At 33.8% G+C, this 18560-nt stretch overlaps 1 protein-coding gene across 50 annotated transcripts in view; it reads right to left on the bottom strand.

The window, feature by feature from the left end:
* Positions 1 to 18560, bottom strand: part of RBFOX1 (RNA binding fox-1 homolog 1) — an 873300-nt gene that overhangs the window by 90749 nt on the left and 763991 nt on the right. For all 50 annotated transcript variants that reach the window (XM_084536908.1, XM_084536919.1, XM_084536930.1 and 47 more), the window contains 5 exons: positions 17132 to 17275; positions 14253 to 14306; positions 8206 to 8298; positions 6365 to 6425; positions 152 to 205 (listed from right to left, as the gene is read on the bottom strand). In XM_084536908.1, the coding sequence (XP_084393034.1) occupies positions 152 to 205; positions 6365 to 6425; positions 8206 to 8298; positions 14253 to 14306; positions 17132 to 17275 (406 nt within the window). The remainder of the gene's footprint in view (positions 1 to 151; positions 206 to 6364; positions 6426 to 8205; positions 8299 to 14252; positions 14307 to 17131; positions 17276 to 18560) is intronic.

Consider the following 18560-nt stretch of genomic DNA (forward strand, 5'->3'; position numbering starts at 1 on the left):
AAAGAAACCAAACTTCACACCAAATATATGATTTGTACTTCTATGTGTTTAAAAAAAAAAAACAAAAACAAAAACAAAAAAACAAACAACAACAACAACAAAAACACATTAAAATAAAACGCAGCATAGACAACTATAGTTTAATCCTTACCTGCATAGAATTCTGGACTATAAACTGCACCAACAACTGGATTTAATTTCCAGCCTGCAGCAAACATAAAAACATAAACAAGTTAATATTACAATTAGTGATAATAATAACATGATGTTTTTTCTTCAATTTTTGTACGGAGATACACACATAGAATGGCTCTACAAAAGGTCATCTTCATGGAAATTTTACAGCTGTATTTACTGATCTTTATTATCAGAACATTCTGATTCTGAAGTGTGGAAGTAAGCAAGGAAACAAATTCTCTGGTCATGACTGTACTGCAAGTAGCACTGGAGCAAATTATTAGGTGAATCAGCCTGGCTGCAATGCAGTTAAAAAGAACCCACATTTCTGGAATTAAATCAGAATTAGTTCAGGTATCATGTAGTACTCTAGAGTAGATCTATTCTCTTTCGTTGCTTTAAGTCTCTGCTCACAAGCCAGTGAGGCCAAAACAGTTCATTTACTGGACATTTACTTCTGATAAGCATGTGTTAGTGTAAATTACATGACAATAAAATCATCCGAGAATTTTTATTCATCTCTGAACTCTGAAGAAAAATTACAATAATAAAAAAAAGTGTAGACACTGAACAGGAAAGGTATTTGTGACAGGAAAGATATTTGTGCACCCCCTGTAATCCCAGTCAAATTCCAGGGCCACTTTTTTTCCACATCACATTTGTGCTTCAGACTGTCTGAAGTACAAAAGTACAAAAGTACTTCAGATAAGTACAAGTTTTTTCTTAGTGTTTAAACAACTATATAAACTGCTAAGAATGAAAAATTGGGGGTTTTCCAAAAGCACATTTTATCAGAGTAGTGGGAAGCATTGTTTGTAAATGGGAATAAATAAAAATGCAAGCTAAATTCAAGAACTATAGTACTTCAAATAGAATTATAGTACTTCAAATAGATTCAAAACAAAATACAATCAAGGCATTGAAGCAAAGCTTTTCAAAATCAAGAATGGCCAAGATTGGGAGAATTTAAATGCAAACAGTATTGAGGCTTGTTTCTGCCTTGGCCACTATAAGACTGAAAAAATCTAACACAAAATCTCGATAGTAACACAAAAGAAAGCTACTCCTAGCCTTAAAAATACTGTCATCTCTATCTGATACTGTACTGGGTTTATACGGAAAGGTTTTAGTAGCAGTGGCTGTAGGAGTGGCCTCTGTGAGAAGAGTCCAGCAGCTTCCCCACTGAGGGCCGGCTCCAAAAGGATACATTGCTTGCCACAACCAGGCCATGAGCAACAGTGACTGGGCCTCTGGAAGAGCAGACTGAAGAAAGGGAAAAAACAAGCAAGCAAGCAAGCAAACAAGCAAATGCTGTGCTACAGCAGGTGGGAGAGAGGGGTGAGGAAAGGCAAGAGCACCAGCCTTCCAGACACCCGGGCAGTGCAGCAGGAGGGCAGGAGCTGCTCCAGGCATGCAGCAGCAGTTCCCGGGTGGCCTGTAGACAGGCCCCTGGTGGAGCAGGCTGTCCCCCTGCACCCATGGGTCCCACATGGAGCAGATCTCCATGCTGCAGCCCGTGGAGGAGCCCTGGTGGAGTAGGTGGATGTGGCCTAGAGGAGGCTGCGGCCCATGCAGGAGCAGGGGGTCTGGGAGGAGCTGCCACCTGTAGGGGACCCATGTTGGAGCAGTTTGCTCCTGACGGATGGACTTCATGGTACTGACTCATGTGGGAGCAGTTGAAGAGCTGCTGCCTGTGGGCAGCCCCCGCAGGATCTGTTCGGGAAGGATGGCATCCCGTGGGAAGGACCCCGCATGGAGCGGGGGAAGAGAGTGACCAAGAAGGAGCAGTGGAAGACAAAGTGTCTGACCGCAGCCCCCATTCTCCGTTCCCCTGTGCTGCTCAGGGGGAGGAAGTAGAAGAGGGTGGATGGAGGAATGTGTTTTTATTTTTTGTTTTGTTTTGTTTATTAATTACTCACAATTTTAGCTTTTTAGTAATAGGTAAAAAAAAAAAATAATCTCCCTATGCTGAGTCAGTTTGGCCTCCAATGATAATTGTTGAGTGATCTGTCCATATCTCAAGCCTTGAGATCTTTTCATACCATTTTCTCCCACTTTTTCTTTGAAGTAGGGGAGTGAGAGTGGTTGTGGTGGAGCTTGGCTGTCCAGCTGAAGAAAACCACCACAGATACATGCTACCTGATTATGAGTAAGTAACTGTTCAGTAAGAAACATGATACATGTAGGTGTTCTTGAAACACAACTCATTAATAATCTCAGAGTAAGGCACAGCACCATATGCAGTTTGCTCCACAGGAGTAACTGTGTTTGCTATATGCATGTAAAAGACACCTGCAGAAGCTGGAAAATGCCATTCCTTCTGAAAATATCAAAGGATTTTTACTTCACCCCTCAATTTCAAGTACTACAGGATTGTATATAGGAATGTCATGGAAAACAAATACTCTTAGCCAAATTTTGTCTGATAGAAAATCATCCAAATATTGAGGCTTTCAATATATATATTTTTAAAATAGATTAGTGAATATTTAGTATTTCAAATTCATTGCGTCCTCAAAGATCACTCACTGATGCTGCCTGAAATGAATGATTGCACTGAATTACACGTGCAGACTTTTGCTGTCAAACAAGCTGACAGATACCTCTCAGCTTTTTAGATATACTCTCAGTGCCACAATTTTCCGGAGAGAAAGAATAAGATCATGGAAGAAACGGGTTACTCTCCACAGCTGAAAGTCATGTTCATATTTCAGTTCCGTACCTCTCTCACACTGATGGCTGAATCATCTAACTTTTTGAAGCTTGTACAGGAAATACATTCATTGTGAAAATAACAGCAATTAAACTTAACTTTATCTTGTCAGCTACAAATGTGCTGGCCCATAACTGTGTGGGTTAATCAATCAAGAGAGCAACTGCAGCTGGAGGAAGCTAATTCTCTGCAGTGATTGTTATTTTGTGCATTTCTCTTACTGTCACAATTTCTCCCTCAAGTTGAAACTATAAAAGTTCAAAACGTAAAAACCAACCACAAAAACAAATAATACATCTTCATGCCCCCAAAAAACCCACCTTATATAGTCATCTAAAAAAAATACATATTAAACCTGCTAAAGGAGAGGAAATAATTACGTGTTGTACAGCAGAAAAAGCTTTGATAGAAAGTGGGACACAGCAACGTAGAAAAAATTATTTTCGCTTCACAGGGGAGACAAGCATGCATTGCCTGAGGAATGCATTTGTGGCAAAGAAGTCCTATGATACCGAATGCTTTCTTCCTGTTTGCAAACAAAATAAGGAGGGAAGGGAAAGAGAGGGAATATAACTGTGGTAATAGTCACTAGCTCCAATTTTGAATCTAAGTTTAGATCAACTGAAGACTCAAATTCAAGATTCTGCAAGTATAAACTTTGAAATATTCCTTTACTGATCTCTGTTTCACGCTCCTCATTCATGCTGAGGTTCTCTCAATGTACTTGTACATAATTCTCAATTCCACAGGATAGGCTGGAACATTAAAAATGTCTCAGAAGTATTTTTGCCAGCAAGTAGAACTCTTGACACTGAATTAATTCACAATGAAAAAGCAGTTCTATCTTCAGAGCACATGAGGACAGCCATCAAAATCATTTTGTCTGAGAATAAACTCAGTTTATCAACTACTCATTTCAGGAGTTGTCCAAAGTCACTGGCAAGCTTATTTATTTCAAAAACAACTAGTACATAAGAGCAAGCCACTTATCTGAATTAACCTGCTTATATCAAAAAGAACAAAAAATCTGCTGAGTTTTGCAATCATATTTACAATGTGAGCCCTGTTATCAAGCAATCAGCAGTATCCAGGAAAGAAAGACAGAACAGAGTGTATCTTATTGTGTACCTTGTTTTTAAATTACAATAAGCATTAGGGCCTCATATGTTTTTATCTAACACAGCATTTGTCTGCCTGGATATGTGTTCCATACTTGCCAATAACATGTCAGTCCCCACATACACTTTGAAAAATCAAGCCACATGTTAATGAAGAAGTGGTTCAAAAGAGGTAGATATGTATAAACAAAAATTTTCTAGCTGCCTGTCTCAGAAGTATTGTTTAAATGCTAACAGGCTCATACAAGAATTAAAACAATAATAGTAATAATAATCTTTATGTTTTATTGAAAAGACAGAACCTTTACTTTAGACAAGAATAATATTTAATAATCAGCTGTAGCACTGGTTAATTCCTGACAAAAAGATAAAGAACTAGAATCTCAAAATGACAGGGTAACTAGTCATAGAAACACCAATTAAGCTGTGAAACACGTTACACTTCATTCTGTGTTGATTGCAGTGACTGTGCTATAAGAACATGATTCCACTTGTGTGTTTACTTAAGGGGACCCCAGACATTAAAAAAAGTTAGAATAAGTAAACAAATAAATCAACGTTTATGAACTACAACCAGAGTTTGTCTTGGTAGATCCCTGTCAAAAGGCAAAAGAACATCCTGCATGCAAAACCTTGGATATATGGATTCACAAACAAATGCTAATTTTTTTACACTCAGGAGGATGTTTCACACTTTTACTGAGATCCAGTCCAGATAGAACAGGTTGGAAAATGACAGACATAAAATACTTCAAGTGGGAAACACTTAACAACAAATTTTAATTGTTTCAATTTTGGATATAAATAAATACAATGCATGACCCAAGAATCTTCCCCAAAACCATACTCCTAAAATCTCATATCTCTACTTTCAGCATTGGCTGTGTTGATATGTAATGTGATATTTGATAATTAGCTGTGTTTTCGCCTTGATGTAATATGAATACAAATATGAATACATCATCATTTATAGCAAAACTACTTTTATATTTTTATCATCACAATATAGCAGAGTAAGTTCTTAGTACATATCATATAGTTAATTTAGCTCCCTATTGCAGCAAAATCTTGTTATGTGATCCAGTCAAGCTTCATGTCTCTTTTGTTAGATTCACTGAGATGTTTTAAAAGGCATTAATAATGAAGGAGATTTTCCCATCTGGATCATTTGACAATTTACAAGCAAAATTTACAAATAAATTTACAAACAAGATGAGGAAGAAAACAGTTTCTGAGAAAGCATGAGGAATTTCAAGAGCCTTCTTCTCCAGATCATTATAACTTGCTCAATTATCACGTCAAGTGAAAGCCATCACTTTATTTTATTTTCACCATGTTAAGAAAAAATTACAACTAACTAAAAAATAAAGCCACTGTTTGCCATAGTTTTTAGTAAAACCTTACTAATGAGTGCTCAAATATAGAAAATATTTCAAAATGGAAAAGAGTCTAAGCTAACTGTGGAAATCTTTATATATGTATGTGCAGATTTCATCTGTTTTCTAATGGATGGGAAAAGCTAAATTAAATTGGAAAGTAAATAATTACTGCTACACATTCTAGTAAATCTGGAAAATGTAATTGCAATTCAATTCAATTGATTTATTATTGTTTGACATTGAGTTAGGAACTTGTTAGCATTTTTTGAACTAGCAAATGCAAATAACTTCTGGAGCACATGATAAAACACTGCCAGAGAAAACATTTTTAAAATGTATTGTCTCCAACTCCCTCAAATATCTATAGATTATATTTTTATCATTAATGTACTAAATTATACCAACCTGTTAGGTCAGTATTAGAATAACCTTTTAAAGTAACTTGCAATTTAGATTTTTTCCATGGAAAAGATTACAAGCTGCCCTTTACTCCTAAGAAAGTGTGGAAGGGAGGTGCAGAAGGGATCTTTGCCTAGATGAGTGCCTCAGTACCAAAAAGTACCTCATGCCTGACAGAGACATTCTTCTTGCTGGCCTCCGTCACCCAAGCAAAACTGAATCCTCTGATTAGTTCATTCATCACAACATCAACACTGCACAAAGCTAGAAGAGAATAATGCCTCCCTACCAGGTATATTTTCTTATAAAAAAGCCACTGTCGTTAAACACTCAGATTCCCATCAGGCAAAATGATGCATGCTATGTCCATACCTGTGAATCAGCAGAAGTCTATGGGGATGGAAATTAAACCCAGCTGTAACATGTTTCCTTACTGGCTCATTGGACAAAGGCCAAGAAGTTGCAGGGGATACAGACTGTGACAATTCATGAGTAGATGACTACCCATCCACCAGAAGAATGAGATTTCACGTGCATAAACAAACAAACAAAAAAGCACTGAGATCTCATGCACTTACCATTCGTGTAAGGGTTGACGGTCTTTTTATTTGTCATTACACGTGCTGTTGCATTATTTACCTAAGCACATAGAAAACTGGATTAGAAAGGGTTACAGGAAGGGTCTGTTATATTATTAAATGCATGCATTATTACTGCCATTAGTCATGTAAAAAAAAAAAAAAGCAATTTAATTTATAGAAGGCAACAGGTGCATAACAAAATCATACTATTTATAATTACATTTACTTTCATAACCATTTTAACTTACAAATCATTTCAATAAAGCAACGTCATATCATTTAAACTTTAATAAAAAGACATTAAAAGCAAATTAAAAGGTATTGCATAATTTAAGACTTAAGAGCATGCTTGTATTCCATGATAACACTGATACAATAAATATTCAAAACAGAAAGAAAGATTATATGAAAGAACATGCAGTGGAGTAGAAGGGAAAGAGACAAGGTACAAGGAAACAAAGAAAATGTCCAAAAAAAAAAAAAAAAAAGGACAAACGAATTTTAGCAGTGTGCAACATAACCCTTTAGAAGAGAAGTACCATTGGAAAAGCAACATCTAGCATTCAACACTTGGAACAAGAGCCTTTTTCATTGCAAGAATTAACAAAATCATTCAAGCTTTAAAATCACAGCTAACAAAAGGATAAAAAGAGGGTGCATTATTTAACACAATATGGAGTTAACAATCTGAGTAAGATGTGCACGAAGTCATATCCTCAATCCAATCAGTGCCTCCCAGGCTTGCTTAAAACGTACACTCAATTACAGGCGTACCAATATAGAAAAAAATGTAGCATCAAGAAAACTTAATACAACAAGTCAAAAAAATTCACGTGGTATTAGCGCTAAATACGTGAAACGGCAGATGGACTTCTCCACTTACCATTCAGCACCATCGCCAGCATGGGTATGTATACAGTTACCATGGTTACTGAGAGTTTGGTGAGGGCCCTAAGCGCTACCGTCGAAGGGGGAAAATGAAAAGGCAAAATATGCAACATCTTACTCAAAAGACGACAGCATTTTCAATTGGTATTTTTTTTTTATTCTAACAAATACAATTGAGGCAGTATTGAAGGGGATCCAGTGGTACTAAAAAGCATTTGTGTTGTTGTTGGTTGTTTTTTTTTTAATAGATATGAAGGGTCAGGCCACCCAGCCAAAGTAGGCTGATGAATTCATTAAAAATGAAATCTTAAAATTGGTTGGTCTCTAGTCTGTCTTTGTTTCTCTTTCTTATACATCTTTTGGATGCTTCTTTCCCAATCTGATTTTTTGAAAGCCACTGTGGATCCCACATCAACCCTGCAGCAAAAAGAAAAAAGAAAAAAAAAAAAAAAAGAAACCAAACCAAACAAGAAAGAACAAAGAAAAGATAAAAACCCAAAACCAAACCAAATAAAAAAAAATGAAAAAAAAACCTTCTTTTGCTGTTTTTGTTTTGTCTGTCACAGCTTTGTTTTGTTGTTGTTGTTCTCAATTTATTTGTTGGCTGTTTTTTTTTGTTTTTTTTTTTTTTTTTTTTTAGAATCTACTGCACCCATTGATTTACAAAATATCCAAAATAGTAAGTTCAAAATGCTAAAGCTTTCATTTTGTTCAATTTTCATCCACCTTTCAGCAATAATGAGAATTATAATAATAATTACAAAAGAAATAATAATAAAAAAACCCAAGTAAGGCCAGATTCTCTCTCTTTATATATAAATATATATATAAACAATGGGAAGGGGAAAGGGGAGCACACAGAAGACACCAATGATGCATCTGAAACAACAAATGAAAGTGAAGCAGACATTTATAAAAAAGATGAAAAGGAAAATATTTTGAACATGCACCTCGATTTTACGGCCCTCTACCACGGTGCCGTGTAATTTCTCCCTCGCCCTGTCCGCATCAGCACTATTTTCGAAAGTTACGAAACCAAATCCCTGCATGCAGGAGGGAGAAGGGGGGAAAACAACATGCACATTATTATTTCAGTCAATGACCACTTGTTTGCTTATGTTCTCTCTCTTTAATTTAATATTTTCTTGTCCTTGCTTCATTTCTGTAACATGCAAATTAGAAAAATTATAATTGTATTGAGATGTGCAATAAATAAGCGACAAATGTGAACAATTTTTTTCTGTCATCAGTTACATAGTACCCTCTGAGAAATTCAAAGAATGATACCAAAAATACCTTTCTACGTGTCTCTACAGAGGAAAATAAATCTAACAATAAGAAAATGAAATTAAAAAAAAAAAAATTACAGTGTCTTCACAGAGAAAAAAATGAACTAATGAGAAAATAAAATGAACCACATTTTAACGACATGCAGATATCTCAACAAAATAAATAAACATGTGCACAGAATTCAACACTGAATGTCAATATACTCTAAAAACAATGCCTACTTAATCATGCTGTTGTGATCATAAGAAACATTGTTCCCATGCAACACTAGGGTAACTTAAACTTTTGTCAAACTATACAGCCTTTACTTATTTTTTTTATAAAAGAAAAAAGAAAAGAAAACCTCCAACAAAACAAAAATACTTTTAGAATAAAAATATAAACTTCCTTGTATTAACAGATCAAAAAAAATCACATGATGTGAATAGAAAAAGAAACTTTGATAAAGAAATAAAAATGAAAACATTTTGAGTAACTTTAACTGGTTCATTTACTGTTTATGTATTGTACTTTCCACATGCAACTGGTAAAACTCCAGAATCCCATGTTAGTGGGACAGGAGCATATTCAACTAATATGAAATTCTGCTCAGGACAAATACTTCTCTTTATAGCATTAGGCTAAACATATATTTCCAGCCCTAGTAAAATTCTTTTATTTTTATTTTTTTCCTGCGCTAAATTAAACTAAACATCATTTACAAATATAAATATACATGTATATATATTAAAATCAGACATTAAAAAAACATTTTAGAAACATACACCAACCCTTTGAATTAATTCTTACATTAGCACTACAATGCACGCTTTCTTGAATTTTTCTGAACCAATAAGCTTCTATCATCCTTGGTGTTTCATAACACGAAACATTTGCTATGAAGCTATACGTGTCCACTTCTATAAAGAAAGACATTGCTGCAAGTATTTGAAGTCCTACTAAAACCTTTTTCGTTGCTTTTACTTTAGGTTGAAGTATGAATTAAGGTCTTACTTTTGTTTTATTGCTCAACAATAAGCCACGCATCATATCTCCTCAAGCTTTATCCTTCCTTTCACCCTCCTAGTTCTGCAGTCCATTCAATAAATGTTGTCATCAGTATTCAACCACTTACTCTCAGTGTTTCTACCTATTATTTACACAGTGACTGAAAAAAGAGGAAGGAATGGAAGACATTTGCACTTTTTCAAGGCAAAACTAAGTATTAACACCATGCACTGATAAAAACAATGAATATGAATTACAAAATTAATTCATGGACAAAGTATTTTAATCAGGATCATTGGTATATTGGTATATTGGTATTTGCGTTATTTTATTTTATTTACTAGAAGAACACAATGATGCATGCCAGTTTATACAATAGGAAGAGACTTTTTTTTTTTGTACATAGCATTTTTTGTTCCATGCTCTTCAAAATATTTTAAACTTGTTGTCTTTGTTTTGTTTTATTTCGTTTTGTTTTTCTCTTCTTTCCTTTTAAAGGCCCACTGAATGCTGAGCTCACAAGTACTCTAACAACATTCTCAAAACACCTGACTCCACTCTGCCCTCCACAATTTTAGGACAAAGCCACGATCTCCTCTCTTATCATCAGACACCAAGCACATAGCTCTCTTTTCCCCCAAAATACCAGGAGTATTCAAGAGAAAGTTCCCCTCCTCAGTACTAATCCTATGTTTTAGATGCCTGCATAGGCTTTTCTGCATCTATCCCTTCAGGCTGGATGGGCCTTTGGGTAACCTGATCTAGTGGGAGGTGTGGCATGGGGTTGGAATTAGATGATCTATAAGGCCCCTTCCGACCCAAAGCATTCTATGATTCTGTGGTTCTTGTATCTAAAACAATCCTCAACTTTAAACTTTTATTCACCCTTTAATTGTCTCCTCCCATCTAAGAAGAAGATTTTTTTTTTCTTTTCTGCTAAGAAAATTTCACAGCAGAAACCATCACTGAAGCCATCAATGCATCAAGCCTACTTCTGCACAATTCCTCAAATTCTATTTGTTCTTTTCTCCCCTCCCTGCTGAACTGTCACCCTCAACAGCCAGCAAGGAACATTTGGTGGGATATGTTTACAAAATTTTACAATCAGTCTTAATAGCTCACAGTGCTGCCAGTTAAATTTTTTTCAAACAACTGAATGGAAAGATAAAAACATAATTATATTTAAAAATTGGAAAGAGGTACAAAGTGGAGCAACAAGCCAAGATAAGACAAGAACTTCAAAGATTATGAAAAGAACACTTGTAATTTTTTAATTTCTTATATTTTACTTATTCTTATAATTCTATTTAAGATTTTTTTATGCAAATGTTTAATTTTACATAGCTGACACAGAAACTCAATCAGACATCACATATTCATTCACCCCATATTTAAATAGTTAGACAAACAAATGAGCATGTATTTTAAAAGCAGCTGATTCAACAGTTACTTTGGCTTAGCATACTATATATTTTATTAACCCGTAATGTAGATTTCTGCGTTTTATTTTTAAAGTCTGTCAAATGACTTATTAATAGCCAAGTAGTCAAAAAGGTTTTGTTTTAAATTGTGAAGTGCATTGGAGCTCTTGTTATTTGAAGAAAGAGTTGCTAACATAATATATATCAAATATATACCAATACATACATGTACACACAGATTTATGTCAGTATATATTAAGTACATAGCCATACAGAGCATTACTTTGGAATTGTAATAATAATAATAATAATAACAACAACAAAAAAAAAGCTACTTGATGTTCCTGTATCTTTGCAACTGTGCCCAACAGACAAAACCAATGCACAGCTCTGTGGAGAACTACTGATGCCCAGAGTGTGGGCAGGTTGGTCAAGGAAGCACATGAAGTGTTAAAACAGAGATTAGCTTTAAAATGAGTACAGAAATATGTTATATATCAAATTGTCCTTCCAAGATGACTAGTAAATGCAGAGAATGGTAAGAAAAGAGAGGTGAAGGAAGGCAAAAGCCTTTCTTAGTTTGCCATCTTTGAGCCCTGAAATGTTCCACAGATAACAAAATACAAGTTGGCTGTAGCAGTTTCTGCAAAGCAACATGTACTTAAGCAGCAAAGTTGTTTTTTGGTGATTGGAAACTCTTCCACATTTTTGGTATTCCATGTACTTCTTTCTAAAAATATTGCAGATTGCCACACAAAAAAATCACCATGCTCTACTTTTGGCTTGACATAATAGCAGAATTACCACAGGTTTTTAATTTTACCTTAATCAACAGAGAACTGACAAAGGTATAACTTATTTTTTAACACAGGTTGCAAGATCTACACTAAAGCATTACTGACCTTCTTGATTTCATAAAAAGAAGTTTCAAAAATCATGAGTTGACACGTGATTCTAGGAAAATTACCTTTATTATTATTATGCCCCAAATCAAACAAATTTGTAGTATGAAATTGGTATTAATATCTTAGAGTTAAAAAAAAAATACTTTCATTTGTAATTTTTTTAAAATATTGAGTGCTCTATGGTAATGCTATTTGAATCTGCAATTTTGTTCTTCTCTAATACTATGGTAAGAAAAAGAGTTTACTGCTGTTATTTTTGCAGGAATCTGTTCAAATATTAATTGTTGGACTCAAAAGAAATGAACAACAATAACAAAATCTAGAAATGCTTCTATGCCAAACTGCATCTTGAAACAAATTTGTATTTTGATCCTGGAAACTTTTGTAGCTATACTTAGTTTGAAGCCACTTAGAAGTCTTTTTAGTTTTGGTGGAATTGCAGTTTTGTAAAAACAGATAAGCACCATCAGGAATGGGATGTTAATGAGGTGCATCTTAAATCCTACAGAGTAACTTATACTGATGAGATTAGGAAAAAAAAACGAAGAAAAAAAAAGGAAAAAACACACACACACACACAACCGTATTTCTGTTACTCCTAATGCTGTTTTTGTTTTCAGTTTATTTAATTGAGAGAAGGTCAGAGTACCTCTGTAAATCACAATACTATGCAGATATACCTGAGCTAACTCAAAACAAGACAAGAAGCAGTATACATAAACAAAGAGATATATCTCAGAATTGTTTTATTTATTGTCGTTTATTTATTGTTTCAGTTGCTTATTCAGAGGCAGCTTGAGCATTGGATTCTTAGAACTATTTCATAATAGGTCTGAAAGTCTCTAGCACAAAATGTGTAACAGGTAGTGATGTTACAGAACTCCATAGAAAAATCTCTTGCTTGTAACACAAAGCACTGACATATTTTCACTACTGTAGGATGTAGTGAAAACCCCCAGTTTAGAAATGTCCCCCAACCACTCAAAAGGCTTAAACTTATGCAGTGTGATGCAGGCATGGTGGTTAGAAGTCAGACAGAACCAAGCAAAGTGTGGGATGTCATAATGTAATTTGAAATTTATAAAATGATAAAATGATGTGGTAGGAACAGGTTCTGGACAATCAACCTTTTTTATTTTTATTTTCAAAAACTACAGAACAGCCATTATGTAATAATAATGAATTGCAGCCAATACAGAAGATCTGCCACTGTCTATGAATAAGCCACATTGTAAGCCACTAAATTCCGTAAGTTTTGATTGCTAACTGAAAAACAAATAAATGTTCCAAATGTTTTTGGACTGGTAGGCTAGGGTACTAAGGAATGAATGTAAGAATAATTTTGAAATATAAACCAGAAAATTTGAGCTATTCCATAGAGAGGAAGAGGAAGAAACAGTGAGTGGTGGCTTTAAATTTATAATTCAAATACTCACACCTAAAAGGAAAAGAATAACAAAATTTTTAAAATATATCTGATATAAGAGATTATGATATCTATGGTTCACCTTAAAAAAAAAAAAAAAAAAGACTGGCTATGGTATTTTATAACAGGAAAATAATTCTAGTACTAGTAATAAACCATATATAAGAGTTGCAGGAAGACTGAAACAATGCTAGTCAAATATTATATTTTTCTTCCATGGGAGAAACAGGAAAAAGGTAACACACATATGCCATATGCATAAACCCTTATAATGCAGCTTATATCATAGGTGAAGCATACTAGTAAACTAGAAACAGTTTTGAACCAGGTAATGACAATAATGTTGGCATAACTATTCTGTCTTGATTTATTTCTTAAATATCCAGAAAATTGTATGCGTTTAAGTCAATGTAAATTTCAGAAAAAAAAAAAAAATCTTTATAATACTACAAGAACTTCTTTTATCAAATAAATGTTAAAACAGATTTTATTCAAAGGGTTGGTGTACTGAAGCTTTTACTAAAGAGGAAAACATCTGCACTTAAATCTTCTGGAACAATCATATTTTCTCACTTAATTACTGAAGAAGATAGTTATTAGGTATTACTACCATCTTTCAGTTTAATAGAAAAAAAGTGCACTAATACAAACCTGCTTAAAAATACCTGTAAGCATGGACTCATCTTATAAAATAAACAAGGCAATTATCATTGGAGAATAAAGAAAGCAGAAATAACATTCCTATAAAACAGATGACAGCCTGGAGTAGTTAAAATTACCCCCTTTAAAAGATACAAAATGAGTCCAATGATTTTCCTTCTGCTTTGGAAACTAAATGACAAGTCAGAAGACGTTTCCACTAACATGGAGTTTCAGATGTTATTCTTTACAGCAGTGCAGTTGTTTCCTTTTTCTTATATAAAATATTAAAAAAAAAATAAAAAAATTGGGTGAATTAAACTGCTTACCTTTGAGCCTCGCTCATTAAAAATAATTTCAACATCTAAGATTTTACCAAATTGCTGCAAAGAAATAGAAAATTAACATGAAAAAAGATAACTTCAATGCTTTAAATGCTTTATCATATAAAGTACAAATGTTTGTTTCAGAAATTGATGCACCATATCACAAAGTTAAAGAAATATAAAATGAAAGACAATCAAGCACCAGAAAAGACACACTGAAGAGTAGCCAAATCAATATTAAATGTCATTATACTTGTCATGATCATTCCACATACTAATTTATGAACTTTAAATTCAATGAGATGTTCTGACAAAGAGGATATCATCACTAAATTGTAAACAGTAAATTGAAAGTCCCAATTTTGTTTTGTTTTTGTTTTGTCTTTTCATATATTAGGTTACTTTCTGGTGATTCATCCAGTCCAGCTGCCATCACCAATTGTTTTAAATGTAATATGCTGTAGAGTTAATTTGATTATAGTACAATAAAACATCACTAAGAAGACAGGATTAATGGCCACATGAATATTGTCGCCCTCTGGTCATCCTATCCTCTAAAGGACATTTGTTTCAGAAAACTTTTTGCAGTTGCTTCCCAGAACAGGTAAAGGAGTTTGGTTTAATCTAATTCTTGTAAAGCAGAAGTAACTAAGTGGGAGTTTTGTCAGTGGCTTGTTGAAAATAATGGATATGCCTTGTTGAAAAGGTACGTCCATTATTCCCTACCTAATTCTTGTCATCCTAGAAGGTAGTTTGGAAAACTAGAATGGATACTTATGTGTTGATGGTTTTTTCTCCCACAGAATTGCACTTTATTATAATGTTTACAGTAACTATTATTTACCTTCCAATAGCATTCACAATCATCTAGGCATTGTTCATGCACACAAAACTTGACCACAGTTGCTGTCCTAAAGAAAAAGGCTCTGTTGGACTTGTTTCGGTAAGAGAATAATGTTTGACTCAGGCAGTGTTTAGTTAGAACACTTTTGGAGATGGCACATTCTGCGATGTGACACTCTAATATATCAGTGGGTCATTTCTGTTGTTTCTTATATCATTAACATGCTGTATAGATCAGTGTTAACACTGACGAATGACACAAACAATGATTAAACAAAAAGGCAGAAATTAGAGGCAGGCAAATGAAGAAAAATCTATCAACAGACCAAGGAACTGCAGTCTTTTAAGATGTACTCCAGTCTTTTAAGATATAACAAACACTTATAGGACAGAGAGAACAGCATTCCTTTTCTGCCTTATTAAAGTGTTTCAACTTACTTATGAAATTCAACTATCGTTTCTTGTCCCTTGTCTTAATTTCTGTTCTTGTATTCACCATCTAATTAACTAATATTTTAACTACTTTAACCTCTAAGCAGACAATGACTTAATGTTTAAACAATCCTCCTCTGCTGTATTCAAGTCAATGTTAAATATATATATATATCTGCCATGTGCATAACGTGTTCAAGATGTAGCATTATGATTTCATTTCAGATATCTAATTAAACTCACACTTCCAGAAATTTTATTTTTATATCAAGTCAGAAGCTAAAAGTTTATTGTTGCCAAGTCATTATAAAGCTGGAAATCTCCAGTCATCCTTCAGTTTTAGTCTTTTGAGACCTAAGACATAGAAATATTGAAAATAAATGTAGTTTTTGTTCATTTATAAATTTCAAAAATCCCTAAAAAATACTTTCCTTTAATGTACTTTCAAATAAAATCCATCTATTTTAAGTGGTTTGTTTAATTTAAAGAAATTTGCATTTTTCCTCTCTAGAGGGTTATTATGCCTTCTACTATTTTGCTGATGAGTTGTAAGCTGTATTTAGGGGAGGTTACTTGCAGCAAGTCATATATGGTAACACAGTCACCTGCATTACCCAGTGCCATACTAGGAATTTTTTTTCCAGTGAATGTTTTCTTCATTTCATACAAATAAAAGCTGAAAACGCCTTAACACACAAAGATATTAGAAGAATTTAAGTCTGAACTGAACATGAGAGAGCAAGAGAAGGATAGTGGCAGGCAGTATTAATGCTATTCCATATAAGATGAACTGTAACAAAGAGACCTAAATTTTAGTAAGAAAGAAGAAAGCAAGAGGAACACAAATACTAAAGAGTACTAGCCTGGAAAAGGAAAATCTGGGTTCTAATAGCTGCTCAAGTACTATTTCTAGATTGTATTTAGTGAGTTTTCAAAAATAAACCTAACAGTTCTTGGAGCAGGGAGAAGAAACCAGGTCTAACCTCTCCATGGTTATGAGCCTAGAACTGATGGCACGTATGAGACTTGTGAAACAGCCAATGCACATGAAGGTAGCTGATGGCCTGAGCAAAAGCAAAAATTGAGAGACTTAGAGAAATACACTGATAAAAAATTTAGAAGCCTATAGATCTATAATACTTATGAGGGGGTAGGTCAAGATTCCTACTCCCAGAGTTCTTGCTTAAAACCAGCCCATGTCTCACTTCTATAGATTCAGTTCTCTTGCTCATGAGGTCAAATGTTGAATATTTTACATCACACTGTCCAAAATCAATAAATACAGGAATATAAATCCTGATGAATACAGCTGGATTATATACTCATTTAATATCTTAAGACAACATAGTTAGCTTTTTTGAATGAAATGTAAAACTACACAATATATAGACTACACAAATCTGTATCACATATGGTAGAATCGGTAGAATTTCTTTTCCCAACTATGATTGGCAAATGTATTGTTATAAATATATGGAAAGAAAATCATCACTGAAAATGGTTAAACAATCTAAATCAGAGAGATCTCTAACAATATTGCCTATAATATTAAGTACCTATTGCAATGCAAATATAAAAGAAAGCATAAATAAAGCATGAGTACTTACACCAAACATTTGTCTAAGATCTGGATCACGGAATCGGAATGGTATATTTGAGACGTGAAGCCGTTTTGGCTGTGATTTGTTTTCTGTGTTTTCAGAAGATTGTGTCTGTTGCTGGCCATCGGTCTGTGCTGCATCTTCTGTCTGCTAAAAGGATAAAGGAAAACAGTGTAAAGCATGCTGCAAGTGTTTCTAAATAAAATGGCAGGCTGAAATTCTCAAAAAAATTACTGAAAATGATTTTTCATTTTCACTCAGACAAAGGTTCTGAAGGATAACAGAAGTTGAAATAGATAATTCAAAATTCAAATCCCTTTCTTTATCTATCTCAATGCTATGAGATTTTAGTGATATTTTTAATACGTATTTGGAATATGTCAGGGAATAGGTAGGATATTATTTTCAATGTTGTTTTTCTAAGCTATTGCTAAATAATTAATAAATATGTCTCCCTATACTGTAAGACTGTTGAAATCTCTTTAATGGAAATGGAAAAACAAATGGAAAAAACTGAATCTCCATATCCAAATAACAGACAATTTGTAGTAGCAAGCTATGCACTTTCAAATCAGATTAGCACTTTCATTCAGAGACTACTGGGACTTCTACACAGGAGGTAGGTAACATCCTAGCTGCCATTGCCTAAGCAATGCTAATAGGCACCAGAGGGTCATTTTGTCTATATAAATGGTCATCATTACAGAAAAGGGCTTGAGTTGTGAAAGAGAATAGAAGTATAATCAGTAGCAAAGGTTGCCTAAGATAAAAGTGAAACCCAGAAACAAAGTTTTACAGATTTTCTCTCTCACCAAAATAAGAACATAAGATGGTAGTTCTTACAGAGGGACTGTTCCCTAGATTTAAAATGCTACTTTATGACTGAAGGATGTTGTGTGCATTATAATTTTAGAAACAAAATCATAAAAACCTAGAAAGATTAGGAAAAAATAGGAACTCTTTCATTTGAAATGTAAAAACTAAACAACATTGGTTTATCAGTATATTATAGAAATCTCTGGTCTGCACTCCTTAATGATATCATACAGTGACTGTGTATGCAGTACTCTTTCAATCACTGTGTGTGCAGTACTCTTTCACTAGTACAAGGTTTTGTATAGGTATGTTAAAACAACAGTTTTCTTTTGTGCTGGTAGAAAAAAATAGGGAAAATAAAATACACTGATGAAACCACAAGGATCATCTTACAACTGCTACTCTATTTTCTCTATCCTTCCTTTCCCTTCTGACCATATTCTTCTTCCAAGTATTCATTTTTCCCTTGTGTTCTAATGTTACAATTCCATTTCTATTTCAGTCTTTTTTTTTATTTAAAAAAATATATATATTAACAATTTTTATTAAGAATTTTTTTTTATTATTAAAAAAAAATATCTCCCATTTCCTGTTAGTATCAAATTTATTTTTAGGGACA

Source organism: Aythya ferina (genome assembly GCF_964211825.1).
Source record: "Aythya ferina genome assembly, chromosome: 15".
Classification (NCBI taxonomy): domain Eukaryota; kingdom Metazoa; phylum Chordata; class Aves; order Anseriformes; family Anatidae; genus Aythya; species Aythya ferina.